This window comes from Neocloeon triangulifer, unplaced genomic scaffold, assembly GCF_031216515.1.
Source record: "Neocloeon triangulifer isolate White Clay Creek 2 clone unplaced genomic scaffold, ASM3121651v1 ptg000013l, whole genome shotgun sequence".
NCBI classification, from domain to species: Eukaryota; Metazoa; Arthropoda; class Insecta; order Ephemeroptera; family Baetidae; genus Neocloeon; species Neocloeon triangulifer.
Genome location: NW_026775555.1, coordinates 2,906,630 through 2,934,039, shown reverse-complemented (window position 1 = coordinate 2,934,039; position 27,410 = coordinate 2,906,630). Strand labels below are relative to the sequence as shown.

The window sequence follows — 27,410 nt, the reverse complement described above, 5'->3', positions numbered from 1 at the left end:
CGATAATTAATTATTACATTTATATTTTTTTTTTCAATTGAAAAAAGGTATTTTTCATTGGTATCTTTCATAAATTTACTTGAATTTACTCAGCATCCATAATTCATTTACATACAGTCATGTACATACACAATAGATTAATTTTACAAATACATGAACCTTGAAATCTAACAATGTAAAGTGAAATTATGTTATGAAGCGGCTTTTTACTTCTAGTGGAACAAATGTTGTGGAAAATTTTCACTTCCTCTTACGTCTACGATCGACAGAAGAGTCGGATGATGATGACGATGAACTGGAACTGGATGAAGAAGATCGCTTGCGACGCCTTGGTGGAGACGGCTTCTTGCGGTTTGGGGATCTTTTGCGTTTAGGCGACCGTGACCTACGAGCCCGATAGCTCTTTTTGTCACCAGAGAGCTTCCTCTCCGACTTATTCCTGCTCCTTTGCGAATCTTTTTTCTCATCATCTTCGCGCAACTCTCCTTCTTCCTTCTCATCGTCAAATGATTTCTTTTCAGGCCTAAATAGTAAATTATTTATGTTGCAATTAGACTACAAATTTATTAAAGCTGAAATGAGTCCTTACACTTGATTTTGAGTTTGCAAAGGCGGTCTTTTATCCTTTTCAGCGTGACGTTTACGCCTTTCTTCTTCTCGTCTGCGTATTTCATCTTCACGCTGCTTCTTGATTTTCTCGATTTCCTAATATCAAAAATAATCATTGTGATGACTTTTAAAATGAAAAAAACTTTTAAAGCCAAACCTCAAATTTCTTGTAAGAAATCTTTTTGCTTTGTTCCTGACGCCAGTGAGGAGGAGTGACACTTCTAGATCTTGAGCGTGATGGAGTACGGTAGCGCTAAAAGTTATATTCTTTAGATAAAAACAAATTTAAATAAAAACCTGATTACCAAATTGCCTCTTCCCTTGACTGTCCTGCCGCTTTTAGTGCGACCTCGTATGTTTGTGGCCTTGCTTTCCATGTTTGTTTTCACTTCCGGATTGCGGCCGACAAGACGCGACAGAAATCTGTTGGATGGCACGCTCGGAATTTCATCCTTCTTTATGTTGAAGGTGGTGACCAAGGGGTGGGGTACACCTGCCTCATCTCTGAATGCAGAATCTTCCTCAGGATCACTCCTTGCACTGCGGAAGTCAAAATGAGTGCCATTTCTTACAAATTATAATTGATCACACACCTCTTGCGTCTTTCTTTCTTTTTCTTCTTACTGACAGTCTCCTTCTCAGAATCGCTGCTTTCACTGCTGCTGCTGCTGACCTTCTTCTCTTTCTTCTTTTTTGGTCTGAGTATCAACTCGCCGCTTTTGGTAACCTTGATGTCTTGCAACGGTCTGAATATGTTGTCAACCGGCAGATTATTGATTTTCTCAATCACTTCATGACCAGATACAACATGACCGAAGATTGTATGAATACCATCTAAATGTGGTGCCGGTCCTGTTAATCTATGATTTGGTTTAATGATAAGATCGTTATGTACAAAATAATCTTAATGAAGCTTACATGAAAAACTGGGAGCCATTGGTGTTTCTTCCTCTGTTGGCCATGCTCACCAAGTACTTCCTGTCATGTTTTCCCGTCAAATCCTCGTCTGATTTTGGAGGATCATTTTAATATAAATACTGAAATTGTCCAATCAAAGTGCGTTTCATACCTTCGAAAGTGCCACCGTAAATCGACTCGCCACCAGAGCCATCACCCTCGGTGAAATCGCCACCCTGCACGACAAAATCCTTGATGACCCTGTGGAAAATGGTGCCTTCATATTGCATCGGCTTGCCCAAGCTGCCAATGCCTTTTTCGCCTGTGCACAAACTGCGAAAATTTTCCACCGTTCGTGGACATCGATCCGAGAACAGCTCAAAGACAATTCGGCCTGTGTCCAGGCCAGCGATGCAGATATCCATGAAGCATCGTGGACGTACACCGACCGTTGACGAAACAACGTTTTCGCCGTCAGCGGACCTAAAAGAAAAGAGCTTTTCAAAACAAATTTAGGGCCCATTGGTCGGCACTTACATGTCGCTGAACTCCTCACTCGAAGAATTCCGATTAAAACAGTATGTTTTTTAAAAGCGATCAAAAAACGCAGAGAAACCGGCGAAGTTTCAGACGGTTTCAGAGCTTTAATTTTGAGAAGAAAACATTTTGCCAGCTACTTCAGGTTTACCAACAAAAAACAGCCACGCCTCCTTCTTTGTGCGTTGTTTGTACGCAAGTTTGGCGCTAGTTGTCCAACGGGGAGAGGGGAAACCGGTGAAACGCAGAAGGGGAATGGATTTTGTACACAAAGGAGTTAAAACGATCTGAGATTTTTGTGCAATGAAAGTATTTATTCTGAAGGAAAAAGTAAGATAATGAACAAATTTAATATTTTTTTTTTGTATTTCATACTTTTTTACATTTTGTGAAAATAGTCTGGAAGAAAAGTATGGTGTCTTACTTTTTGTATGTGACTCCTTTTTGAGACCGCCTGCAAGGAGCTTTTGGCCACCCACCCTTTGTTAAATTTCTCCAAATCTTTCTGGAAATTCGTCACTTTTTAAAAGCATTCTGGTCCGAATTTGTAGTTTGCTGAGCTCATTGCACTGAAATAAGGCAACGACGGTCTGAGAGAGTGTGTTCGTAAATCGCTAATTCCTCCTCAATTTCAGACCGGTGACCGAGAGTTGCAGTCGTGAGCCGACAAGACGAATAAGCTAAAGTCAGCCTGTCAGCGAGCGTTCATATTACATCCTCTGGCTCTCTTGTTCCGCCGCAATCTCGTTAAAATCACACCCCACAAGAATCTGCACACAACCATTTAATTGGTTTTAGACTTATACACGTAAGCTGCACCCCCAGATCGGCGACGCACCCTGCTATGCATTTCATTGACCCCCGCATTGATGTGTGATTCTCGTTGCAGGCCATCGTCAAAAACACGCTGCGACTATGTGTTCCTTGCCTCGTCGCATCATCAAGGAAACGCAGCGGCTCATGCAGGAGCCCGTGCCCGGGATCAGTGCTGTGCCAGATGAAAGCAATGCTCGCTACTTTCACGTTATAGTGACCGGGCCAGAAGACTCTCCCTTTGAGGGTGGCCTTTTCAAGCTGGAACTCTTCCTGCCGGAAGACTACCCAATGTCTGCCCCTAAAGTTCGCTTCATTACAAAGATCTACCACCCCAACATTGACCGACTTGGCCGCATCTGCCTGGACATTCTCAAAGACAAGTGGAGTCCCGCCCTGCAGATCAGGACGGTGTTGTTGTCCATCCAGGCTTTGCTGAGCGCGCCAAATCCGGACGACCCCCTTGCAAATGATGTTGCCGAGCTGTGGAAAGTCAATGAGGCTGAAGCTATCAGGAATGCCAAGGAGTGGACACGCAGATATGCTATGGACAGTTAGTGGGACTGGCACACTGTGAAGTTTTTACTTTATTTCACTTCTTGATGCAAAAATCAATGCCTTTTGCGCATTACTATATGCCAGACGATCCCCTCTACTGTTTCAGTTTGAACTTCCACTGCAATGATTTACTCAATTAATTGAATGCCAGGGTAACTTTGTTTAAGCTTGTATGTATTTTTGCACATGTGGACTAGTGGCACTGCTGGCATCGGTGGTTTTCAATAGCGGTAAATAATATTCCCCCCATTTAAGTAGTTATTCTGCAAATTATCTTGTGAGAGCTGGACAAATTGCTCTTGCGCTCAAGTTATTTTGAAAATTATTATTTATTTATTCAAGAGTAAACAAAAATTATTTCCGCCAAAATTTTTATGATTAATCCCAAATCCATAAGCATGCAATTCCTAAAACCTGCAGCTTGAAATATCATTGAAAACATAATTTCCTGATGTAAAGAAATGCCTTGGGAAAAATAATTTCCCTGCATAAGATTAAGTCACTCTTGCTCGTCAGATTTCGATTATGCTTTTCGTTTGTCTGCCTCTCTCAAGCAAAAACAACTAATTGTATTATTTAATTATCTTGCATGCATGAATGATCCAATATGGAAGGAGAATTGGTGAAATATGCATAGTGAAATTTTCTCTCAATAGGCATCAATGATTATTTTTGAAAGTGAGGATAGATGCATATGTACACTTCGATGCGGAGATCAACTAATTTAGCCGTAATGTAAAATCTTTTTCAGTAGCGTTATTATCTTCTCTATCTTGTGCTTTAAAATAAAGGATATAATAAAACAATGAATTCGGTTCTGGATTTTTCTGCACGCCACCTTTCTTAAATTTTGGTATCCTGTTCAGATCTTTTATCATTATCTTGTTATTTGAAATTTTTATTTACTTATTAAGGTTAAAATGAAATTATAATCAAAATGTTTTATAATTTTAAACATTTTATTTATATGTAATGGCATAATATTCAGAAAGCTTAGAATTCCCTTCATTGCGATTACAATATTATCAGCTTGAGGCTATAGTATTTTCCTATTGTTTAATCTTGGCCATCTCTGCATCCTTGCAGTATAGTTTTATATAACAATAAAATTTAACCAATATGCAACAACTGTATAACAATTTTTTAATATAAAATTTGAGTATTTAGCTTTTCTTGATAATAATAAATTGGAGTAATCAACAAATCCTCTACCGAATGACATGCAAAATTGTAGTCATGTTTTTTGCCATCCTAGGAAGTATGAGTTCCTCCAGGTTAGGGTTGACCTCAAGCCAAGTGTATTTGTCTATCAATCCAACCTAAATCAATATGCATCTTAGCTTTCCTTAATTTAAATGACTTGTGAGTGTTTCAAACCTCTTCTAAAGGCTGCCTGATGGAAATGAGCAAAGTCAAGCAAAATCCGTCACCTTCCACCTCAACATTCCTAGTCGGGGAATGCTCCACACTCAAAACACCATGAGGTCTGTGCTGCGGAAGCTCTGCTCCAAATATTTCCTGAAAGAGTAAAATAGTTTGATTAAAACCAAATTTTAAATTAACTAACCACTGATTTCTGATAAATTTACCGTCATATATTTTTTTAGTGTAGAATGCAAGCTTCTCCTGGGGTTAATTTCACAAGTGGGAATGTGCGCTTCTGTCTTTTCTGACAGCAAGATGTGAACTCGATTTCTGAATTTTATGTTCATTAGAGCAATGAATAAAAAAGGGAAACTTTTTTAAATCCTTACGTGTCTTTCTTTCGAACGCAAATTAGCAGTCTTAGAAGCAATTTAGTATGGTGCCTGGCAACAGGCAAAATCTCAGGATGCCACTGTTGTTTTTCTTTTATGGCTCTCCAGTACTGACGTCCGCAAGCTACAAGAGGCTCCACGTCGGATGCGCGAAGACTCAACTCGTTGATGTCCGAAATCCACTTGGCTTGCAACGATTCAGAATCCGCCTCAGCAGGTGTCTTTAAACGTCCTGAATTTAAATAGATTAGAAAGTTAATGTTGAGCTTTTTGCTGTTGGATCAAAATACCTGCTGCATTGCCAGTGAAAACGAACCTGACCCAACATCCCTCCGCAGACTGAACCATTATTAAAGTGGTGCTTTGCATTGTTAATCCTGTCTCCTCCAAAACCTGAATTAAAAAAAGTAATTAGTTTCAGGTAATAAGGAATTCTAAACATTTAATTTGTTTCAGGCTAGGTTGCGAATATAAAGCGATTACTGATTTTGAGACAAAAGTTTTGAAATTAAAAGATAACTTTAAATCATTTAACTTCCTCTACAGTAAAAAACAATAATAATATTAATGTCATGCCTCTCTTTCAACAGCCTGTTGAATTGTCTCGCCAGCTTCGATATGTCCGGCTGGCAGGTACCACTGTCCGGCACAAGATCTTTTAGCTTCCTGCATCATTAGCACTTCTCCAGAATCGTTAATCAGTACAGCAGCAACGATGTAGCAAACATTTTTGTTCAATTGTGGAATGTAGTCGGAGGGAGCGGCTGGAGCTACGCCCTTGGCAACTAGAAAAAATAGAAAAACATTATTGAACTTCATTTATATGGAACACATTCGAATTGGTTGACTTTAAATTTTAAAAGGGAACTGGACAAAAAAAGATGAAATTAAATATTTTTAAAAATCCGTACCTGTCGCTTCATTTTGCGCCTCGAGGGTGAAGTCACAAAACTCCTGCGACTCCTTCAGGGCATCCCCATTCAGGAGTCTCTTCACGTTATCTTCAATCCTGTCCATTCCACCGTAGTTCAGGCAAAAGACTCCTCAGCGGCCACGCAGACAAATTTAGGCGGCTCCTGCAAATGCATAAACACCTTCACGGATTTGGTTCGGTAGGTGACTTGGAACGTCGTTTCTGTTATGTTTGTATGTACATACACAGAAACACACGCATACCTGAGCTTCAAGAAATGGGATAGGTGCGTATCGGTGATATCGACCCTGACGCAAGCGGGGGACCTTCGCGGAGAGGTCTATCACCTCTCGGGACGTTCAAAAATGCGTGTCGTGCATGCTGGTTGGTCGGCCGGACGGAGAAGGGACTAGGGCAACGACAGGGGAGCGCCAGCGCCCACTTTTCCCAAACACCTTCAGATAATTTGAAAAACGCGCCGAACTTCGCGACAACGAAAACAATCTGATTGGTCGAGCTGGGCTTTCTCGCGATCGCTGATTGGTTGCATTGTCTTTGCTCGTCTTTGATTGGCCCTCGCTCCCGGTCTGCGGCAGTGCTACGCCCTCCTCATCTTTGGCTCACAAAGTTAGTCGAATGGTTTTGACAGTCAACAACAACAACTACTTGTTTCTGCTCGCCCCAAGGTGTTCCGGCACCCGTGCGGCTTTGTAGAAACTTTTGCAAGTGCACCAGGTACCCTAGCTGCGGTTTCCTTCGACGAATTCGGCCGTCCGTCGGCGGTATTCGGTGAAGGAATGGCTGCGAAAGTCAGGTGGAAGGTGTCAGCGACTTTCCTGGCAATGCAGATTTTCTTCTACGGCTCGGCAATTGCATTATTTGAACACAGAACGTGCAGTCATGTGCCCCCCAAAGACGAAGAGGTGAGAAATATAATCCTATATCTAATTATTACATTTATTTGAATTTAAATCTTGCAAAGTATCCAATTAAAATCTGAAGGCCACAGCTATGTAATTGTGTATGTAACATGCTAAAAATAATAATTATTTTTTAACGTTTTACATAATAGCATTTGGTTGTATGTATTTTTGATCATTTTAATTTTTAACAACTTTTTTAGTATTTTATTTATTTTTCTCATCTAAAAACTTCTTACTTTGTAAAGCCTAGATCAATTTACTGCATGCAAGGACGTATTTGATTGGCTCGAGATAATTGGCGTGTGCCACAGACTAATTAACTGCTGCAATATTTTCTGGCACAAACGTTATTTACATCAATTTAGACGTTTTTGCAAGATTCACTCCATAATTATGGCTACTTATGAAAAGCAATATAAACCTGAAAATTTTAATTATGAAAATTATGAGCAAAATTATTGAGAAAAATATTATTCAGGTGCTGAATTTAGCCGTAGCTCTTAAAGCTAAATTTGTAATATTAAAATTGTTATTATCAATCACGTCATGTTATTGAATATTTTAAAAAGGTGATTTTTTTAAAGATATTTATTTATTAATTATATTACACTTCCAGCCAATTTCTGAGGAAATGATCGTTTAACATAATTAGCATAATTTCTTTCTTTTTGACTTGTTTTGCAAAAGTTTTATACCGTAAAATGCATAAATTAGCTTAAATCAAAATCAAATAAACTGCAAAAAACTTACTTCTTTCATTATAAGATATCAGAATAATTAGAAAAACTCCAGATTTACGAATTTAAAAAAATAAAATATATTTTTGAAAAAAAAAAATATTGTTTAATTCTCAGCTTCCATTATTATTTCTTCTTGCACATAATGCGACAATAAGTGGAATAGGACAAAAGAAGAAAGAGCGATCCATTGTTTTTTGGCAATTTTTTTTAATCTTGTGAAAAAGCCAAGTCTAGAAATTATTCCACATCTATTGTTAAAAAAAAGTGTTTTCTTCTTCTTTGGTTTACATTTTAAATATTTTCCTTTTCCTTAAATACTTTTTAATTGGGTTTAATTTATTTTTTCTATAAAATATAAATCAAATGCGTGATTGAATTGTTATTGATTACAATTTTCCGAACAACTTTTGATAATTTTTGAAAGTACTCTCTCACCTTCTTTGTGGCGCTCATGAAAAATTCAAATGCATTAACTCAAGTCACCCTGCTGGCAACTCCAAAGTATAACTGCACTTTCTCCCAGTTTCGAGTTTCGTGGGCGATCAGCTGGCAAGGCAGTGTGTGTCTTTAAATCGCGATAAATTACAACTTTGCGGTGACATTTTGCTTCCCAAATCGCAAAGGTGAAGAAGAAACGTCTCCGAACTTTCCAATTCACAAGAAATTCTTGCGGGCCCAAAAGTTAATCCTGCGTTGAAATGCTCGAGTGCACACTCAATAAAAATAAAAATGCTCAAATTTTTTCTGCTTCTGTCCGACTCATCACGTTTTGCAGCTGACGCGCTCTGAATGCCGCGCTGATTAATACACTTTGTGAATATTCAGGCGAAATATACAGTTTTTGGCCCGCAGGAGAGATTTGCCCGTTGGCTAGTCAATTTTTGCTATTAACCCTATTTACGAATGACTGCAGCGAGTAAAATCTTGGCTGTGCTTTTTTTAATATCATAATTTTTCTCAAAATTATCACATTATTTTAGTGCTGAATTATTTATAGTTTAGGACTCAATTAATTCTGTAACATTACTTAAATCAATATTCTAATTTTTTTCATAAAATTGAATTAATTATTTATTTGTTTGTTGGAAGAAATTGACACTTGATCATGGAAGTGAAAAACTCGGGCCTTTGTCTCGTTGTAAAAAAATTGTTTTTATTAAAAAACAAAACGGCTCTACCAGTTTCGGTCACGGTTAGCTATTTCGTAAGCAAGAAAAATAAAAAAAATAAAATCAGAAAATTTAAAAACTACACTTTTTATATAGCAAAACACTCAAAATTAAAACTAATAAATTGTATTTTTCTTTCTCATTAAATAGGGTCGCAGATTGTGACTGAAACTGGTAGAGCCGTTTTGTTTTTTGATAAAAACATTTTTTTACAATAAAATTCCGTTTAATTATCTATTTTCAATTAAGATATATTAAAATAACAAAACATCCTAAAATTAACGTAGACTAGCTTTTGCATCTGTTTTGCTTGTTGATTTCTACTCGTGCTCCACTTCCGTTTTTTTCCAAACACCGCGCAGTGGTCAAAAAGAGGACACTATTTTTATACTCCTTTGTCATTTTGTTTACATTAGCTTTCCAATTTTTTCTTCTCAAAGACCATTGCAATTCTCAATAAATTTTGTTTTGTAATAAAAATTCATCAAATTACGAAAACTGCTTGTAATAATTATTAGTGAATTATGAAAAACTAAATACAACATTTGGGCGTTTTTGCAGGTTGTTCGTGGAGTGCACTTGGAGGAGAGTCACATAATTAGGAAAAGAAGTCTGGACCAGCCTCTGAGGATACTTTTGTACTACGACGAGAGCGTTTACAGGTATGAACGGTAGTAATTTTGCTCGTGTTTTTACAACAAAGAAACTGGCACGCGTTATAGCGGCGATCGCAATAAAATGACGCGGACGTGTCAGTCGGATAAAGTGGGTTTGTGAGAGAGAGAAAAGTGCTGGTCATGGACTGCTGATACTAATGCAGCTCTTTTTCTTTTAGAAAATCATATATTATGTAGATAAATAGAAAATTATTTTTAAATCATTTTCATTTTTATTTAATGAGTTTTGTGAGTTTTTTATTGTTTTAGAAAAACAATATCCTACTCTTCAAGTTTTGGCTGCCATAATTCTTGAGTTGTGAAATTTTTTTGACAAAAATTATCACAAAAATTAATTTTAGCAAGTTTTGTCATCAAAATAATAATTTTTTTCTTTTAGTAAAATTGTTTTTGGTTACAATTGTTTTTACAAAAATAATTTTTTCAATTTGAAAACGAAAAATAATTCAGTCTTCTCTCGACCTCCACTAAGAAAGTTCGCTCAAAACACACGTTCCTATAATCTGACCAAAATTAAAATTAAATTTGTAAAAAAAAATATCCAAATTATATAATTGTCAGAATATTTTTGAAAAAATTATTTGTTGAAAAAATAAGAACTAAAAAGAAATTTTCTAAAAATTTCACCAACATATTTTCATGTAAATTTTGATCGTGATGATGAAAATAGTCATGCTTCATTATTTCACGATTACAAAACGGAAAAAATTGATCTTTGGCTCTGCCTGATTTACGCTCACCCAGTAAATTGAATGAGAAGGATCGTGAAGAACAATTCACGTGTGACAAACTCCGGCAATTTCATTGTTCACAGACGAAATTTTCATTATCACGATTACAGCGGATTATCTCTTTCTATAATCCTTGGCCTATTGTGATTACGAAATCTACTTCCAGTCTAGCCTTTGTCTCGTCAAATTGTTCAATCTTTTTCTTCCAGTAACAAAAATAAAACAATTGAGTTATAAATTGAATTGCTAAATAAAAGAATTACACATGATTTGTACTAAATGAACATTTAACAACTGTTTCCGCAATTATGCAAAAGTCCCAGTCGGTATATCAAACGAGGCTTTTCTTATGTCAGATTACGAAGGCAGTTTCACGGTTGGACGTGTGGAGCACGGAAACAATGAAGTGGAGCCGCGCTCTCGTTGGCCGCTGGGAAGTGGAAAGCGAGCGAATTAATTTGGCTTTCTCACTGCACTGTGAATATAAGGTTGAAAGTTCTTTACTCCCGTGCCAAATCACTTTCTATTCTCTATAGCGGCTCCTCGATGAAAAAAAAATAAATCGTAGCAATGAGATGAGATCAGAGTGGAATCTTTTTATCCTCACGATCTCACGACGCTGATTCAGAAATGTCTCGTTCACACAGCAGCTTTATATAAGGCTCCGTCAATTTTAATCGCACAACCATGACTCGAAATTCAATTGGGTCACAAATTTAATTTACTTTTATATATTTTACATGTTATTATTGTTTATTTGTCCGAAATTTTTATTGAGAACTTGTCAAGCTTGTTGATTGCCCTGAATTATTGAAAATAATTATGGGTCAGATAATTATAAAACAATAAAAATGCAAAAAATGAACAATTAGAAAAATATTTAATTAGAAATAATAAACCAAATAATGCATACAATTTTTATACATTTTCACTATCAATGAAAAAATTTAAATAAAGAACGTTAAAACCGGTTAAAACTTGTATTATAGCGAATAAAATTAAAGATAATTTTGTATTCTTTTCTTGTGATCTTTTTTCCTTTGATAAATTTAAAAAAAAATCTTTTTTATTGTTGTTTTGGAATTTTATTAAGATAAAATCGTTATATTTTTCCTGTCGTAGAGCTAGAATTTTTTTAAGATTATTTTCATTATTTCGATTCTGCTTTTGATTCCTAAGTGAAAGAAAATCTATTTTTTATTATACGCTGTGAGACCGTGTGATTCTGATTGTGAGCCAAACCTCAATTGTAATTGAATCACGAATCGCGGCACCCACTTGCCATTTAAATTTCTCCAGAGGTGATGCGCGCTCCTTTCAAAGGGCACTTTTGTTATTATTTTGATGATCTTTCTTTCGGTAGGTGCAAAACAACAACTATTGCGCATCCAGAGATGTGCACGAATTCTCATTTCGTTGCGAAACCGCCTGCATAAAATATAATGAATGGAAGCATGAAAACGTTTTCTCTCTCGCTTTTTATTTCCTGATGAAAAGAAGAAATTGCGTTCACCGGTGTTACAGATTTTTTTTTGCTTCGGCGTGACTTAAATTCTTATTTTTTACTGCTCTTGAGCCGAATCCATCGTCTGCGTTAAATGGAGCCTGAAATGTCTTGCCTTGCCGCTTCTGATCATTTCCGATATTGGCAGTTCTTCATTTATCTCTCCGCCAATTATCTCGTTTTATGCCAATGCCGGTGCAATAAAGTTGAAAGAAATTGAACGAACGAGGCGGTCGTAAATTGGGCTTGCCAATTTTCACTAATTTGCCAACCTTGAAGTATTTTTCACTTGAAATCATTAGATTATATTACTCAATTATTTATTCTGCTGGAAAGTTATTTTAGCTCATAGTTTAAATAATGCACGTAGAAAAAAACTTAATAAATTAATTAATATAAACTTTTAAAATGAGGCTGTAGCAAAAAACGGCCTGATTAATTTTGATAATAAATTTAAAATTGGTTTTATTTTATATCATTTCCAAGGAGACAAAAAGTAGTAAAAAAAAATTGAATTTATTGCAAGAACTGAATTTTAGAAACATTGTTTCTTATGGGAATTTTCTAAAATATATATTTTTTTTTTATCAAAATTAGCCAATACTAACAATAATATATGTCATAATTTTCAAGATATAATTAATTATTTTTTATTTGAAGTTAAAATTGAAAGTAATAAAGATGTTAATATTATTCGCTCCGACAGATTTGATTTCCGGGAGCGCCACCTCCAATCTTTCCTCGAATCTATAAAAACGCCGCAAAAGTATTTTCGAAACTCTCTCACAAGACACTTAGCAAGATTATGCACAAACGTCGCCCGTCGTCGAAAGGAGAAGCTCATAAATTTGTTTAACCTCAGGGGCTATCTTGGAGAGTTTTAATAGCCTCAAATTCTCACTATTCAAGTCAAGTGAAACTGTTTCTGCTGAACAAAGAAAATCTCCAAGTGTTTCCATGAATGACCGCTTCGTAATAATTATTAATTATGCAAGTTTTCTTTGCACCAGTGAAATTAAGTTTTTCCTCATTTCTCTTCATTTTTTTATACCCTTTGAAATTAATTTTGTTCCATTCCTGTGTTGCAGACTTGATCGAGAGAAATTCGAGTTAATTAATGTGAGTATTTTTAAACCAGAAAATTATTTATTGTATTAAAACGCATTTTTTCTGTCCAACAGAATACAATATTACCAGAGGCTGTTCACTTTTGGGAACAGGCGCTCATGGTGAGGAAGACTGCCAATGTAATTAGACTAAACAGGTGAGTCAAAATGTGCTAAATCTCGCCTACAGTCTCTGATATTTTGTGTCCACAACCTTCACAGAAAGTGCGAAAACAACCAAGTTTTCTTCAGGAAAGGCGAGCCGCATGTTTACTGCAAAAACGCCTGCGAGTCGAGAACCATGTGTGGCGAAGTGCAAGTGCCCGAGTCGCACCTCGACGTGAGCACAAATTTCCCTTTTATGTGCTTAAAAAATTTACGATCTTCCGCAGGTTTGTCGCGCGTGCAACGCCACAGGGCAAAAGTGTGGAGAGGTCGCTGGCAGTACGGCAGGTCCAGGAATCGCCAATGCCGACTTTGTTTTCTACGTTTCCGCGATGGAGACGGAAAGGTGTCACAAGGGAATGACCGTGGCCTACGCGGCTCATTGCCAACAGGAGGCCGCACTCGACAGGTGAAATTTTGAATTTCTGCCAAATTTGAGGACCTAATTCATCTTTTGATCTCAATTGTTTTCAGGCCAATTGCCGGTCATGCCAACCTGTGTCCGGACAGCATTAGCACAAAACCCCAAGAACTGGAGATTTTGCTGTCGACGGTCAAACACGAAATTCTCCATGCTCTCGGCTTCTCGAGTAGTTTGTACGCATTTTATCGAGATTCGGACGGAAATCCATTAACTCCAAGAATTGACAACGGCAAACCAGTATTAAATGAAAAGTGCGTATTTTTTACATATCAGTTGGAAAATATTTTAATTAATCTATATTAACAGGCTTCAGACAAGACAGTGGAGTGAAAAGGTCATCAGGACGTTGATGAGGAAGGATTGGAAAGTGAGAGGAGGGAATATTACGAGAATGGTGCAGATGGTCGTTCTACCGAAAGTTGTGGAGGAAGTCCGAAGGCACTTTGGCTGTGACAGTTTGGAAGGAGCTGAACTGGAGGACCAGGGTGAGGAAGGTACCGCAATGACCCATTGGGAGAAAAGAGTCTTCGAGGTGATTGCAGCAGCTTGTGTGGACGAAAAAAAATATTTACTCTTGTTTTAAACAGAACGAAGCCATGACTGGGACTCATACTCAAAATCCAGTCTATTCGCGCATAACTCTTGCGTTGATGGAGGACACGGGCTGGTATCGAGCCAATTATTCCATGGCCCAAGTGCTGAGTTGGGGCAAAGACTTGGGCTGCGACTTTGCACAGAAGTCTTGCAAAGAGTGGATGGACAAGAGAGTGAAGCTGTAAGTCTATCAAAAAGACGGCCGTGCAAAATTAAAATGATTATTTCTGCAGTGGACTTTCGATCCACCCGTACTGCAATAAAGTGAAAAAAGACCCTCTTGAAACTGAATGCACGGATGACCGGAGTTCTGTTGCCCTCTGCAATTTGGTTGAGCACTCGGGGTATTTACCGACAAAATACCAGGTTTGTTTCGAATAAATTCCTATGCTTCAATAACATAATTTTTTTCTCAGAATTTCGACGCAATTCCTCACATAAGTCAAGGGTCCGAAGGGAAATACGGAGGCTCCGTAGCTTTGGCTGATTACTGTCCTTACATTCAGGAGTTTTCGTGGCGCGCGAAAAATGTGGTCGTCCGAGGATCCCATTGTTACTTTGAGGAAAATAATCCCCGTAAGATAACTCTAAAATAAGAAACTTTCTGCTTAAATTGTATTTTTAGAGCCGGAAAAGAACTTTGCCCTTGAAAGCTACGGTGAAGGGTCTCGTTGTTTCGATCACACAGGGTCAATGTGGGAGGAGCGCACCTGTCGGCAGGTCCGACTGTGGCAGCACTGGGGCTCCGGTTGCTACAAATACAATTGCCACGGAGGTCGCATCAACGTCATTGTGGCCAATTACACCTACACCTGCTACCACAAGGGCCAAGAAATTCCGATCAAAATAATGGCAGACGAATGGCTGCACGTTGGAGCCCTCGTGTGCCCAAGCTGCGAGGAGCTGTGCGAAGTAAGCCAATTTAAATTATCTTGCATCACAATGTAGGAATTTTATTATATAATTAAGCATTTTTTTTAAAACATTTATTTATAAATTAAATTTCTGCACAGGATGAACTCCAGAGTGTCGGCGCCAGCTGCAAGCCTCCGATCAATTCGTTATCAAAATACCAAACTCAACAGGATGAATTGACGTGTTCTGCAACCGGTCCTGGCGATTCAAGGTTGCTCATCACTCTTCTCGTTATTCTTATTCTTCGGCTGGTTCCCTAATGACTTTTGCTCAAATGTGGGTTGCCATGCAAGAAATGTTAATGTGATTGTTACCTGTGCTGACATTACGCACTACTCAGTTAGCTTATGTGTTTAGTGGGCAAATTAGATTATTCTGGTTAATATTATTTTTATAATAAGTCTGCCTGACAAACTGCTCAGAATTTTATTTTACGACAGATATTCTACTTAATTAAATTCAACGAGGATGAATCACCCTCGAGGTTTTTAAGTTTTCCGCATCAATTATTCTGCATTTGAAGTGATTATAGCTTTTTAAATTATGATCTCAGTAAGAACGACCTGTCATTTGTCAAAGTGTATAAGATCCTCATATCAGGCGAGGTCTTAAGATTAATCAGATGTTTCAATGTGATCATGTACATCATCGACGAGTAATTTTAACGAAGATTCAATTAAATATTACTTAAAACTTGACATTTCTGGTTGGAATTTTCATTTCTCCAAATAAAAATGACGCCTGGTTTTTTTTTGAAAACAATAATTAGATTTATTGATCATACAAAAAAATCATCCCACGCACTCGGCCCATACATCAACGTCGTTGAACGCCCTTCAGATTTTCGGAATTCTTTCGAGTTTTCAGTACAGCAGCTTGTTCCTGAAGGTGTAGGCACAATACCAGACCACCACGGCCAGGGCAGCGGCCATGAACTCTGAATTGACCCAAGGGCCCTGATAGGAGCCAGGGTGGTTCAGCAGGACGCTCACGAGGGGCTTCACCAAGCCCAGATCGTCTCCGCTGCGAATGGCCTTGCGCAGGGCAGCATAGCCTTCTTCGTCGAAAAGATTGATGTTGAAGTTGCCACTGCGGGCCTTCTTCACCTCTTCAGTCCAGCTCACCTGAAGAAAAATGTCAAATTGTAAATTAATATTTTAATTTTCCCATTCAAAAAAATTTGTTAAATTATTTTTCTATTAATTTTTTTTAACAAAAACGTTTCTTAGAAATGGAAGAAAATTTCAGTTTTTTTTTTTAATTCAATTTCAAAAGTGAAGGGGGGATTTTGTGAATGGTTTTGAAGACTTTTATAAGATAAACTGGAACAATTTTTCAATAAATTTAATAAAATTCATTTTCCCTGATGACGGAAGGTGGTACCTGATAGTGGTTGTCGTCGCTGGTCCTGGCAGCGGGCAGAATCTTGCCGTTGACCTCGGCGTACAGGGGCAGACCCTTGATGGCGTTTGAGCATTTCAGCGAGAATTCGGCCACGTAGGCGATATTGGTGAGCACGGTCGCGTCCTGCGTCGTGTACGAAGTGGCCGACACCTCGGGTTTGCCGCAGGAGTCGGCACTCGCCCAGGAAACGGCGCACACGGCCAGCAGGACTGACAGAAGGCTTCTTGCACCGGCCATTTTTCGTCCAACGTGGAAACAGGCGGTGGACAACTCGAAAGAAAGAAAGAAAGTCGAAGAAGTGCCAACATGATAAAAATAATTCAATTTCATTTCATTCAAAACTGATGTTTAATGCTAATTTTAATTTTATCTTCTACTAATTAATGCTAAAAATATAAAAATTAAGTCATTTAGCATGTATAATTAAATTAGTTTAGTTAAAACGAAATTTTTGTATTTCCTCCTTTCACCCGACAGATGGCAGCACTAATTTCACTTTGATTTTTTTTATTTTCCTGCGGCGCGCACAATCTTTTGCCTTTTCGCTGTCACTGCCAGATTGCCACTGTGCCGCAGAACAGATGCGCTGATTACGACGGGATCCTGGTCCAGCTCCATCGCTGCTGGATTTTGATGCTGTTCTCTCTTCTTTCGAGTTCATTCCCGAGATACAGAGTCCATGCAAACATATAACTCTTTATCTCGTAAAAAGCGGTCGTACCTTTTACACAACTTTAAATGAGAAAATTTAAATTGTCTAAAAAGTGAGTTTAAAGAGACGAACATGAAGACCAAAGGATTGCTGAAGGTACACTTTAATATAATTTTTTATTTCTATTGAATTTCTTGTGTTCTTTTATTACCAAAATAATTGCTTTTCAAATCAATCGGATCGTTTAATTTTTTTAATTCTCAAATTGAAAGATTTTCAAATTCTTTTGATCAATTTATTTGTAAAAATTGTCTGTGGTTATCCTTTCTGTACACAAAAAGAGTATGCCGCAGATTAAACGAGCTTGAAAGGCCCGCAAAAAAATGGGCTAATAAAAGCCGTCCATAAATTATTCGATGCATGTGTGGTTTTGATATAATTTATTACTCACGCCAGCACCGAAACAGAGAATTTTTTTTCGTCGGGCGCGCGAACAAAAAAGAAAAGCAGAGGCGGCTTATTCAGATAGACAAACACTCGAAGCCTTTTTTCTCTCCACTCGCGCCCATCAACATTATAATATAAAATAGCAGCGCAGTCATACAGCGTCGCTCCGACGAGCAGTAATAATACAATGGAAGGCCTTTTGCAGGTGCTGGTGCTTTTTGGTCTGCTTTTGGGCAGAGCCGCCGCCGAAATTCGCACGAGCACCGCTTCACCTTTGGTCAGCAGGAGCACCGCCGCCGTCGTGCCCTCGACCGTCGCCAGCAACACCCAAATCAACGACGCCCTGTCCAGCTCCCTCAGAGATGTTAATAGTGAGTTTTGAAAGTTCCACCAGAATTTTTCTTTCAATTAAAAAAAACAATTATTTTTTATTTGAATTTTGTTTTTATTTTTTAAACACAAGCGATAAGAAGATTTAAAGGTAAAAAAGACCGATTGTGAAAGTGAAAATTTAACAATAAGATTATCTTACTTAGCCATTTTAAGGTTTTACAATTAAGAGTAAATTGGGTTCAAATTTGCAAGGCTGCAATATTTTTACTGTTTCAAAACGTTTTAAAACTAGTCGAGCGGCTCTTTAGTGTGTTTATTTATCCAAACTTCCAATCGTTACATACATGAATTCTTTTTGTGCCAGGATTTTATTGCTCATCTCTCCGCACCAAGAGTCGAAATTATATACAAACAAATTTAATATTGCGCCGACATTTTTATTGATCATTGCATAGATTAAACCTAGTTCAAAGGCGCGTATAGAAACGTGCTGCGTTTCAAACTTCTTAAGAAATTATTTACGCAAACAAAGGTTTTTTTAAATATAAAAAACATATTTATTATTAATATTCATTAACGCATTAAAAACCTCTCAAAACTACTAAAACGAATCAAAATTATCTCAAATGCCTACAATTAAAAACTGCAAACTTCTGTGGCTGATTTTTACCTAATTAACATGCATTATGCGAATTTAATAGTAATTTTTTTGCGTTCGGCGGGGGCAGACGGAGTGAAAGCGCGCTGAGAACTAACAAGCAAACGAACTCTTCTGCTTTAAAAAAGAACTGCCGTCGGTCCATTCGATAACGTAAACACGCTCGCGCCTTGCAAAAACATTCGCGCAGAAAAAACAGTTTCAAGCAGGTTTGGCTCACCAGATTATTATTTTGCACACACACACTATTTTCCTTTCTATTTTCGTCCTCGGCTATAAAATCGAGCGACTTTGAGCACAAATTACATGAAAATTTAAGATTCAGATTTGCCATTACAAAATTTAAGGCCGTCTTGTAAATTTTTATGCATCTCTTATGTTGTAGCGCTTGCATAATTTTATTTCAAAAATTTTATCATTTTTCTATTTTTGTATAATCTTTTACGTGCTATTTATGCACAGCCCTCCGGCCGACGTCTCCAACGAGTTTTTTATTATTTTAATTTTTTTCCGAGTTGAAATCCTCTATCAAGGGTTGATTCACCATAATTTGAAAGTTAAAACTAAATTAAAGCAAAGAGTATAGAGCTCAAGCCTGAAATGTTTCTTTAGTCTAAACCATACCGCTATTTGCTATTCATAAAAATTCAAATTGTTTCTTTAGCGGCACGATATTTTTTTTAATGCAGAGAGGTCAAAGAGAGTGACATCATCGTTGCTCATATTCAATTTCGCACACAGCGAAAATCAGAGGCAGTTTTTTATACACTCCTTTCTCATCTTTATTTATTTGACAATGAAATGAGCATTCAAATAAAAAACTAATGAATTCTCATTGTCTTTATTTGCACACTCAATATAATTATTATTATTTTCTTTCTTCTCAGTTCAGCTCGAGAAATTCAACTCGTTGTATTTGGGAAAGTTGGAATCAAAGATTCTTGCGATTGCGACGCTCATGGGTCACATTGACAGCAACGTCAAGCATCTTCAAGTAAGCGAATTTTGCTTATAAATTTTCATTTTTCTTTAAATTCGTATTGTTTTAATTTGGTGCAGGAGAGAGCACACGTTTGGGACACATTTCAGCTGCACGTGTCCGCCTGGAACGAACAAATCAAAGCCTTGGATCGCAAAGTCGATTTCATCAGCAGGTGAAAGCACCGCCAATTTTGTGTGATGAAATTTAATCAAATTAATTTTAAAGAGGTCAGGAAAGGTTTGAAGTTTTTGACGCCAAGATGAACCAGATGCTGGGCGCGCAGGAGGAGCAGCTGCAGCGTGTGTCCGGCCGGCTGGACGAGATCGACTCTCGCTTGGGCGGCATCGCCAAGAACATCGACGACAACGCTGCCGGCGCCAATAACGAGCCATCGACACCTCTCCTGGGCGAGTTTGCGACCAGAGGAGTCCTCAGCACTCTCAAGGTATAAATTTTATTAATTCGAATTATCCTTTTCTCATTTCAAGCTTTTTTTTAATTATTGATAATATCTTTGCATGAAACAGACTCATTTTAAAATATATAATTAAATTTTTTTGCTGATTTTCATCTCGTGAATATTAAAAAATAAAATATATAGATCCAAGCAATCTTTCCCTTGCAAATCGTCTAGGCAAGATTCCTTTTTAGGGAGCACAACCTTTTGCCTGTACACGCCAATTTTTCACGCAAGCTGTGCGCGTGGGTTTTTTGCAAACAAGGAAATTTGCATATCTGATTGTTCTTATTTTTCTCCTATAAATGTTTTTCTTGAATAAGATAGATTTAACGTTTGTTGGCGAAGCAAGTCAGAGATTTTGCGTGAAAAAACATATAAACGTGCAAAAATTCCATTAAAATCCGACTTTTTAATAAAAAATAAAATACATCTAAGCCGCCGCTGATTTTTTCACTTCAATAAAGTTACTTTTTAGCGTCTTGAGCTAGATTTCATGTTTGATAGCGATGCGACTAACCAAGCTTTTTTATAAGTAAAAATAAACGTGAAAAATGTAAAAGCAAAAATAAAAAAGCCAATATTCTTATTAATACTTTAAAAGCGTCCAATGCAACTGATAATCACCTCAAAATTACTATATAGCGTCCTGAGCTAGATTTCATGTAGTTAGCCATGCAGCTAACTTGGATTGTTTATATTTGGAAAAATAAACTCGGAGAAAAAATCCTTTTTCAATCAAAATATATACTTCAAAGCCTCCATTCATACCTAAAAGTTACTTTTTAGCGTTCTTAAAATAGATATCCCTTCAAGATTTTTGTGTCAAGCGCGCACACATTTGATTTGTAATAATTTAAACTTTCATTTTGCCATTATTAGGGAATCGAGAGAAAAGTTGACAAATTAATCGCGCAAATAAAAGCAGACGAAAAGTCTCACGCGACGGCAGAAAAGGCAGCGTCGAAGTGTCAAGCGCCTTCGTCCGTACTCGAAGCTCTATTGCAAGACGTGGCCTCCAAGGTTGACGTCATATTCGACCGTTTACCTGAAGAAGTGAGTTTAAATATATATAATAAAAAAATACTCATTGCGCCCGTTTACTTTTAAAGGGTGAGGTGGAAATCCGCGGTATGGACAGCAGGGCCTGGCGCCGCATGGCCTCTCCTTTGAGGAGGACGTGGCGTGCTTTGGAGAGTGTCGAGAAGGCAGTCAAAAGTTCAGAGGAAACGACTGCTCAGCTCAAGAGGGGCCAAGAACACCTCCTGAAGCTTGCCAACCACACGCTGCGACATTCTGTTCAAGTTGGATGATTTTATTTTTATTTTTTATTTTAGTCTAATAACTTCCTAAAAATTGTAGGGGTCCGAATGCTGCCGAAAGCACCGAGATGAAAATCAAAACTTGACCGTTCGAGCAACAAACTCGTGCATCTCAGCCGTCTCAGAAAGTACGGAATTGACGCTGCGAAACATGCGTGACCTGCTGACCAACACCAGTCACGAAATCGAGCACTTGGAGGATCTAATTTTAGACCACATCGCTTACAACAATACCTGTCCTTTTGAAAATAATGTAAGATTCGAAATATATATTCTTGAAAATATTTAATTAATTAAATTTCAATCCAGTCAATGTCAAACGAAGACGAATCAGATTTAATGTCTCCAAGCTTACTTGACTCTGACTATGAGGACGTAAGCACCAAAACGCCTCACCAGGTCCATTCAAGCTCAGCAGGTAAATCGAAAAAATTCCATCAGTGGTCCTGCAGTGACATCAACGGCAACAGTGGAATCACAAGTCTGCTTGGAGAGGACGTGGCTGTTGGACACAAAGTCGAGGCCAACGGCGCCCAAAACTGGCTCTACTGCGACCAGGACACGGACGGCGGTGGATGGACGGTGGTGCAACGACGAGGCCATTACGGAAAACTTGAAAACTTCACGCGCCCCTGGGAGGACTACAAAATTGGCTTCGGGGACTTGAGGAAAGAATTTTGGGCTGGCAACGACTTTCTGCACCACGCAACGTCCGGCGAGAGACCAGTCAAGCTCCGAATCGAGTTGAGAGACTTCGAAGGCAATTTTACGTTAGTAAAAAAATAAGTGAAATAAGAAATTGATATAATTTTAATTTTATTCATGCAGTTATGCCGAGTACTCATTATTCAGAGTTGGGTCTGAGAAAACAAATTTTAGACTCACCGTGGCCGGCTATTCAGGAAATGCGTCCGACTCCTTCAGCTCGCACAATGGAACGCCGTTTAGCACAATCGACAAAACAAACGACGAATCACCTGCATGTTGTCCATGTGCTAAAACATATGCAAGCGGATGGTGGTTCCATAGGTACTAAATTCCTAAAATATATTTAATAAATTTAATAATTAATTGAGCAGCTGTTTTGAGGCCAACCTGAATGGCGAGTACTTCATGGACCCCGAGGGCAACAACGATTTCCAAGGAATCATCTGGGAGAAGTGGAGAGATGATTACAGCTTGGCACACACGGAAATGAAAATTCGACCCCTCGACTTTGAGGGAGGCAGTACTTAATATAAAAATCAATTAAATTGATTGTGTAATGTTGCAATTTTTGAACATGAAACAAAAACTATAATTTATTAAATAAATACTTTAAGACATGAAAGATTAAGATTAATTTTTCTGACGTTTTCAATTTATTTTTCAAAACAGGTGCGCCCGTCTTGCTGCAGGGCCTCGTGGCTTTATTAATGTGGTGACCTACTAGAATAATCTTGATATATAAATGAATGTCAGTTTTGGTGAAAGTTTTATTAAGTATCCGTGCTAGTTTTATTAATCGTGAAAAACTGGATAAACCGCAAACCTAATACGTTAATTTTTTTGAGACATTTGAACGGAAATAATTGACAGAGATTAACCTAATATAATGCCATTTTTTTTCAATATATTGGCAATATTATTATTATTATTGAATTATGCAAATTGTCTAGTTTGATTAAATTCTATTTATTTAATTAACGTTTAAATCGTATCTTCAACAGTAGAGATTCCCTTATTTTATCATGTGTTTTGTGTATAATTAACACGTGGAGAGTTCGCGGGCACTTTTTTCGCGCGCAATCCCCACAAATATGGCCACCGTGCGCACCCATCTGCCGACCTCAAAACAAAACCTCTCGTCAGGTGCAAAATTTCTTCTGCTGCTCTCGCAATTCTTCAAGTCTCTGTCCGAAAACAATGAATTAATTTCGGCTCTTTTTAGAGGCAAATCGCTGCCAACTCTTTTAAAAAACCTTCATTTGTATTCCAAGTGAGTGCTTTATTTTTTCCAGCGCACCAAATTCATTCATTTGAGCGAGAATATTGTTAAAATCATGCACGCATTGTCAATCGAGCGGGCATATTTTTGTCAACAAACGATTAGTCTTGACAATTTAATTGTGTATTCATGGCTTATGTTTAGTTTCGTTCAACAAGTTCAAAAATTGTTTGATATTTATTAACTCGAGCACAAATGTTCGCAGAATAATCTGACTGGAGACATGCCCATGACTCTTGTGATTTTGCTCTAAAATATAGTCCCAGAGGTTTGTAATTTTTATTACTTTTTATTCTATTCTGACAAATTTTTGTCCAGGCGCCTCTCTCTTAACATGGACGAAGACCAGCACTCCTCTCCTGGAAAGGACCACTCGCTGACCTCGAGTTCGCGCGAGTCGGTCTTTCCGTCGTGGTCCGAAATCTTCTCTGAAGTTTGTGAACTGCGAAGGCAGCTGTCCTCGTTAGCTAGCATGTTGCCCAGTTCGTTGGCCTTCAGGAATATCCCGAGCACTGGCAAAACCAGGATCTACTTTTTGGGCGCGCCGCCCAGCACTGCCTGGGAGTCGACTCTGCTCGCCACAGACATACCCGCCCTTGGAGAAGCAGAGTCGAACCGAAGGTTTATTTTTTTCCCACAAACCCGTTCGATTAAGTAAAACTCTGAATTTTTCAGTCTTCTGCACTGGCACCCCGTTTTAGAGGCCAATTTCCAGTCACTGACCAGTGGTGGTCGGCTGTCCAGAGAGGAACAGCTGCTTTGGGAGAGAAAGCGCCTCGCCACCTGGGGCCTCACTTCTTACGAACTGCACGCCGAGAGTGGCCGAATTGTCTTTCCTGTCGCTAGCAGACTCTACCAATGTTTGGATATCGCACAAAATGTCAGAAGATTAATAAAATTATTCTTTATTTAATGAATTTTTAACCCATTTTCCAGGTGGGCGCACTTTGCCCGAGTGAACTGGACCCAAATATGAATCAAACAAAAATGAGCCCGCAGATCTGTCCCTCAAACCCCGACTTAGTTGCTTTTGTGTGCAACAATGACATTTGGGTCACTCACAGCTTGACAGGTGCTTAAACCTTTACTTTTTATTCCTTTTGCATATCAAAGAAGAAAAAATTCATGTGAATGAATTGAATTATTTTCAGGGAGCTCGATGCGTCTTACAAACTTTCACAAAGGCCCACCATATAACTTGATTGACGACCCCTTGAGTGCAGGTTCTCCAAGCTACGTGATGCAGGAGGAGTTCAATCGATATCAAGGCTACTGGTGGCAACCGAAGCAAACGTCACCTGGTTTTTACCGCCTCTTGTTTGAGCTAGTTGACGAGTCCGAGGTGGAGATCTGCTGTTTTCCTACCACGGGTGCAGTTGAAGAGCTGCGATTTCCTCGTGCAGGCACGGCCAACGCCAAGTCTGAGCTTAAAATGCTCCAATTCAAACTAGGCACCAACTTGATGCCGACTGAAGTGAAAGTCCTTAGTCTCACTCGCAGTCTAAACTGCCTCTTTCCTTACTACGAGTATTTGGTTCGAGCGGGATGGATTCCGGACGGAACGCAGTGAGTTTTCTGCATAAAATGAAAATCAGTATAATGATTAGAAATTATTTTGAAATTCAGAGTTTGGTGTCAACTGCTGGACAGAAGACAACAAAAACTTGACGTTGTGTTGGTGTCTGTCGACTCTTTTGGGCTTGAGGAAGACGAAGACCACAATCACTCTCCCCACTGTTTGCCTCCAGTCAGTGTCAACTTGCTCTACTCCGAGTCGACTGAAGTTTGGATTAATGTCCATGACATTTTGCACTTCCTCCATTCAGACGACAAAGGCAAAATGACCTTTTTATGGGCCAGCGAAGAAACTGGATTTCGGCACCTATATCTTATTACTGTAGCACTTACAGTGCAACTGATTAACTGTGTTGACGAAGCAGTTCCTCTTGACGGTATTTTATGATAACAATTTCAAAGAATGCAAAAAAAAATTAAATTTCAACAGGTTTGCAAAGAGCAAAGGTTTTGAAAAGAACCGCATTAACGTCGGGCGATTGGGAAGTTCTACCCAGATCGGTTTGGGTTGACGAAGAGCACGACTTGGTCTACTTCATGGGCATGAGAGAGTCGCCCCTGGAAAAACACCTTTATGTTGTTTCACTGCTCAGACCTGGCGAAATCAGATTGCTCACCAGACCTGGATACTCCTACAGTATTGAGATGAACAAGGTTTTTTTTTAAATTATTAATTTCACGCCATTGAAATATAATTTATTGTTCCAAACAGGAATGCACTTTGGTGGTCGGCGTGTACAGCAACATTCGCCAGCTGCCTGCCTGCCAAGTATTTAGGGTAGTTCTGTCCGACTGGACTGTTGACGGTGTTAATTTGAGTCCTGTCGGCTATTTGCTTGAGCCCTCATGTGAGTTGAAATTTGTAATTTAAGTGAGTATAATTGAAACTGATCTTAAGTTCCTGATGTCGACTGTCACTGTCCTGAAATCCTGACGCACCAGCTGAAGTCTGGAGAGACTTTGTATGCCATGGTTTTCAAGCCGAGCGGTTTTGAGCCTGACAAGCAGTATCCTACTGTGCTGAACGTTTACGGCGGCCCCGAAGTACAATTAGTTTCAAACTCGTTCAAAGGAATGCGACACCTGCGGATGCACATGTTGGCAGCAAGGGGCTATTGTGTCCTTGCCATTGACTCCCGAGGCTCCCTCCACAGAGGAATCAAGTTTGAAAGTCACCTTCACCACAGAATGGTAAATCGAAGCCAATTTATTGATCTTGCCTCTAAATTATTATAATTCAGGGAACCGTTGAATTGGCCGATCAAGTGGAAGTGCTCCGAGGTCTAGCAAATGTTCTTGGATTCATTGACATGGACAGAGTGGCAATTCATGGCTGGTCATATGGGGGCTATATGAGTCTCCTAGGCCTTGCTCTCTACCCAGACGTTTTTAAGGTTGCCGTCCAATCCTGACCATTTTAAAGCCAATATTCTTAATTATTGTTAAAATCAGGTTTCAATTGCTGGCGCCCCAGTGACTTCGTGGAGTTTCTACGACACCGGCTACACAGAAAGGTACATGAGTCTTCCCGAGAGCAACGTACTTGGCTACAGGTCCGGATGCGTTCTCCATTACATCAATCAATTTCCCGATGAGTAAGTAAAGAGAATTAATTCTTTCCAAAGAGATTTCATTGAGAATATATTACAGGGAAGATCGACTGCTTATAATCCATGGACTGCTGGACGAGAATGTCCATTTTCAACACACGAGCATGCTCATAAATGCTCTGGTGAAAGCCGGAAAGCCATATCAGCTGCAGGTGAGCTGGGATGATTTTAAATTAGGAATATACTGAATCAATTGAATTTTAGGTTTATCCCAATGAGAGGCACAGTCTAAGGAGTGTGGACGCGAGCAAGCACTACGAAACTAAGCTGCTGGCGTTCCTGAACAAGAATCTTTGAGTCGTTGTCACAGCACTCCTCCCTCAGTCGCCATCCCCCAAAAGGGTGAGTGTAAAAGTAACCCTTGTGATCAAAATAAGCTAAAATCCGATGGGATTAGAATACTTTATGTGTCAGACAGCAATCGATTAATTTTTTGCATGCATACATCGCATAAGAAAAGGCTGTGTAATATCCCAGTTTAGCCTGAATAGTATTATTACTTTATCAATAATAAGGTATAATTATTGATTAACTCAGATTAACTGTGTAGAAAATTGTGGTGGAAAGGATCGGTCTGTTTAGAGGAACAATCAAATCAATGTTTTTTAACAGAATCAAACATTTTAAGTGTCCCCTCGTGCAGCACACTCTTATCAAAGAGGTAAAACTTATCGTGAATATTCATGAAAGCGAATATTTTCAGTTGTAAAGTATCAGTTGATATTGAATAAGTCTTGTTTTGCGCAAGTCGTCAGCAGAATGTGAGCAGTATTTGTTCTGTGAATGTGTGTTGTCGGTTCGCTAACAATTTTTTTAAAGCTAAAAATGTTTTATAATCAAAATAGGGTGAAAACAGGAAACTGTTTTGATTCTAGCAGGACGGTTAAATTACTCTGTGTGTAGCAATTAAGCAAATAAATATTAACAGAAAACTTCATTCAACAATTTTTA

The 27,410-nt window shown here is 38.5% G+C and overlaps 7 protein-coding genes across 8 annotated transcripts; 4 read left to right on the top strand and 3 right to left on the bottom strand.

Moving 5' to 3' along the window:
• Positions 1 to 45: 45 nt before the first annotated feature.
• LOC132198591 (peptidyl-prolyl cis-trans isomerase G-like) lies at positions 46 to 2,203 on the bottom strand. The gene is made up of 8 exons (XM_059622705.1): positions 2,044 to 2,203; positions 1,679 to 1,989; positions 1,528 to 1,615; positions 1,203 to 1,469; positions 915 to 1,149; positions 767 to 862; positions 590 to 705; positions 46 to 523 (listed from the first exon to the last, which is right to left on the bottom strand). Coding segments are annotated over exons 1-8 (1,398 nt in total). The 5' UTR covers positions 2,046 to 2,203; the 3' UTR covers positions 46 to 240.
• A 475-nt stretch (positions 2,204 to 2,678) lies between these two features.
• LOC132198594 (ubiquitin-conjugating enzyme E2 N) lies at positions 2,679 to 3,593 on the top strand. Its single transcript, XM_059622709.1, has 2 exons — positions 2,679 to 2,851; positions 2,933 to 3,593. The coding sequence occupies exon 2, from the start codon at positions 2,959 to 2,961 to the stop codon at positions 3,412 to 3,414; it is 456 nt and encodes a 151-aa protein (XP_059478692.1). The 5' UTR covers positions 2,679 to 2,851; positions 2,933 to 2,958; the 3' UTR covers positions 3,415 to 3,593.
• Positions 3,594 to 4,360: 767 nt separating this feature from the next.
• On the bottom strand, positions 4,361 to 7,107 carry LOC132198592 (8-oxo-dGDP phosphatase NUDT18-like). 2 transcript variants are annotated; one of them, XM_059622707.1, is made up of 9 exons: positions 6,751 to 7,107; positions 6,348 to 6,697; positions 6,083 to 6,265; positions 5,748 to 5,956; positions 5,462 to 5,564; positions 5,169 to 5,403; positions 5,004 to 5,109; positions 4,792 to 4,932; positions 4,361 to 4,733 (listed from the first exon to the last, which is right to left on the bottom strand). In XM_059622707.1, exons 3-9 carry the CDS (start codon positions 6,186 to 6,188, stop codon positions 4,623 to 4,625), a joined length of 1,011 nt encoding a protein of 336 aa, XP_059478690.1. In that variant the 5' UTR covers positions 6,189 to 6,265; positions 6,348 to 6,697; positions 6,751 to 7,107; the 3' UTR covers positions 4,361 to 4,622. The 2 variants fall into 2 exon arrangements, with proteins under 2 accessions (XP_059478690.1, XP_059478689.1); XM_059622706.1 differs by having other exon boundaries at positions 6,083 to 6,247; positions 6,751 to 7,103.
• On the top strand, positions 6,724 to 15,772 carry LOC132198590 (leishmanolysin-like peptidase). Its single transcript, XM_059622704.1, has 13 exons — positions 6,724 to 7,007; positions 9,478 to 9,578; positions 12,917 to 12,947; positions 13,010 to 13,092; positions 13,157 to 13,274; positions 13,327 to 13,508; positions 13,574 to 13,774; positions 13,830 to 14,055; positions 14,111 to 14,298; positions 14,351 to 14,483; positions 14,534 to 14,693; positions 14,743 to 15,029; positions 15,131 to 15,772. The coding sequence occupies exons 1-13, from the start codon at positions 6,882 to 6,884 to the stop codon at positions 15,290 to 15,292; spliced, it is 1,998 nt and encodes a 665-aa protein (XP_059478687.1). The 5' UTR covers positions 6,724 to 6,881; the 3' UTR covers positions 15,293 to 15,772.
• An 8-nt stretch (positions 15,773 to 15,780) lies between these two features.
• On the bottom strand, positions 15,781 to 16,715 carry LOC132198593 (translocon-associated protein subunit delta-like). Its single transcript, XM_059622708.1, has 2 exons — positions 16,416 to 16,715; positions 15,781 to 16,156 (listed from the first exon to the last, which is right to left on the bottom strand). Exons 1-2 carry the CDS (start codon positions 16,671 to 16,673, stop codon positions 15,896 to 15,898), a joined length of 519 nt encoding a protein of 172 aa, XP_059478691.1. The 5' UTR covers positions 16,674 to 16,715; the 3' UTR covers positions 15,781 to 15,895.
• Positions 16,716 to 16,996: 281 nt separating this feature from the next.
• Positions 16,997 to 22,643, top strand: LOC132198838 (angiopoietin-2-like). Its single transcript, XM_059623092.1, has 11 exons — positions 16,997 to 17,244; positions 17,741 to 17,906; positions 19,414 to 19,520; positions 19,586 to 19,680; positions 19,734 to 19,953; positions 20,848 to 21,021; positions 21,078 to 21,269; positions 21,328 to 21,540; positions 21,597 to 22,057; positions 22,116 to 22,316; positions 22,367 to 22,643. Exons 1-11 carry the CDS (start codon positions 17,221 to 17,223, stop codon positions 22,521 to 22,523), a joined length of 2,010 nt encoding a protein of 669 aa, XP_059479075.1. The 5' UTR covers positions 16,997 to 17,220; the 3' UTR covers positions 22,524 to 22,643.
• Positions 22,644 to 23,129: 486 nt separating this feature from the next.
• Positions 23,130 to 27,396, top strand: LOC132198628 (dipeptidyl peptidase 9-like). Its single transcript, XM_059622760.1, has 14 exons — positions 23,130 to 23,265; positions 23,480 to 23,542; positions 23,593 to 23,895; positions 23,950 to 24,154; positions 24,211 to 24,346; positions 24,426 to 24,840; positions 24,901 to 25,226; positions 25,280 to 25,503; positions 25,562 to 25,697; positions 25,748 to 26,040; positions 26,091 to 26,243; positions 26,302 to 26,444; positions 26,500 to 26,611; positions 26,664 to 27,396. The coding sequence occupies exons 3-14, from the start codon at positions 23,609 to 23,611 to the stop codon at positions 26,754 to 26,756; spliced, it is 2,523 nt and encodes an 840-aa protein (XP_059478743.1). The 5' UTR covers positions 23,130 to 23,265; positions 23,480 to 23,542; positions 23,593 to 23,608; the 3' UTR covers positions 26,757 to 27,396.
• The last annotated feature ends 14 nt before the right edge of the window (positions 27,397 to 27,410 follow it).

Coding starts and splice junctions, on each gene's coding strand:
- LOC132198590 (XM_059622704.1), top strand. CDS start 6,882: ATGGCTGCGAAAGTCAGGTGGAAGGTGTCAGCGACTTTCCTGGCAATG. Junction 9,579..12,916: donor TACGACGAGAGCGTTTACAG/GTATGAACGGTA, acceptor CCTGTGTTGCAG/ACTTGATCGAGAGAAATTCG. Junction 14,299..14,350: donor ATGGACAAGAGAGTGAAGCT/GTAAGTCTATCA, acceptor TTATTTCTGCAG/TGGACTTTCGATCCACCCGT.
- LOC132198591 (XM_059622705.1), bottom strand. Junction 863..914: donor TCAAGGGAAGAGGCAATTTG/GTAATCAGGTTT, acceptor TATAACTTTTAG/CGCTACCGTACTCCATCACG. Junction 706..766: donor TTTCTTACAAGAAATTTGAG/GTTTGGCTTTAA, acceptor TTTTGATATTAG/GAAATCGAGAAAATCAAGAA.
- LOC132198594 (XM_059622709.1), top strand. CDS start 2,959: ATGTGTTCCTTGCCTCGTCGCATCATCAAGGAAACGCAGCGGCTCATG.
- LOC132198628 (XM_059622760.1), top strand. CDS start 23,609: ATGGACGAAGACCAGCACTCCTCTCCTGGAAAGGACCACTCGCTGACC. Junction 26,041..26,090: donor GTCACCTTCACCACAGAATG/GTAAATCGAAGC, acceptor ATTATAATTCAG/GGAACCGTTGAATTGGCCGA. Junction 26,612..26,663: donor GAAAGCCATATCAGCTGCAG/GTGAGCTGGGAT, acceptor ATTGAATTTTAG/GTTTATCCCAATGAGAGGCA.
- LOC132198838 (XM_059623092.1), top strand. CDS start 17,221: ATGAAGACCAAAGGATTGCTGAAG. Junction 19,521..19,585: donor GCAACGTCAAGCATCTTCAA/GTAAGCGAATTT, acceptor AATTTGGTGCAG/GAGAGAGCACACGTTTGGGA. Junction 19,681..19,733: donor AAAGTCGATTTCATCAGCAG/GTGAAAGCACCG, acceptor TTAATTTTAAAG/AGGTCAGGAAAGGTTTGAAG.
- LOC132198592 (XM_059622707.1), bottom strand. CDS start 6,188: ATGGACAGGATTGAAGATAACGTGAAGAGACTCCTGAATGGGGATGCC. Junction 4,933..5,003: donor CACTAAAAAAATATATGACG/GTAAATTTATCA, acceptor TTACTCTTTCAG/GAAATATTTGGAGCAGAGCT. Junction 4,734..4,791: donor TCAGGCAGCCTTTAGAAGAG/GTTTGAAACACT, acceptor ATATTGATTTAG/GTTGGATTGATAGACAAATA.
- LOC132198593 (XM_059622708.1), bottom strand. CDS start 16,673: ATGGCCGGTGCAAGAAGCCTTCTGTCAGTCCTGCTGGCCGTGTGCGCC. Junction 16,157..16,415: donor GCGACGACAACCACTATCAG/GTACCACCTTCC, acceptor ATTTTTCTTCAG/GTGAGCTGGACTGAAGAGGT.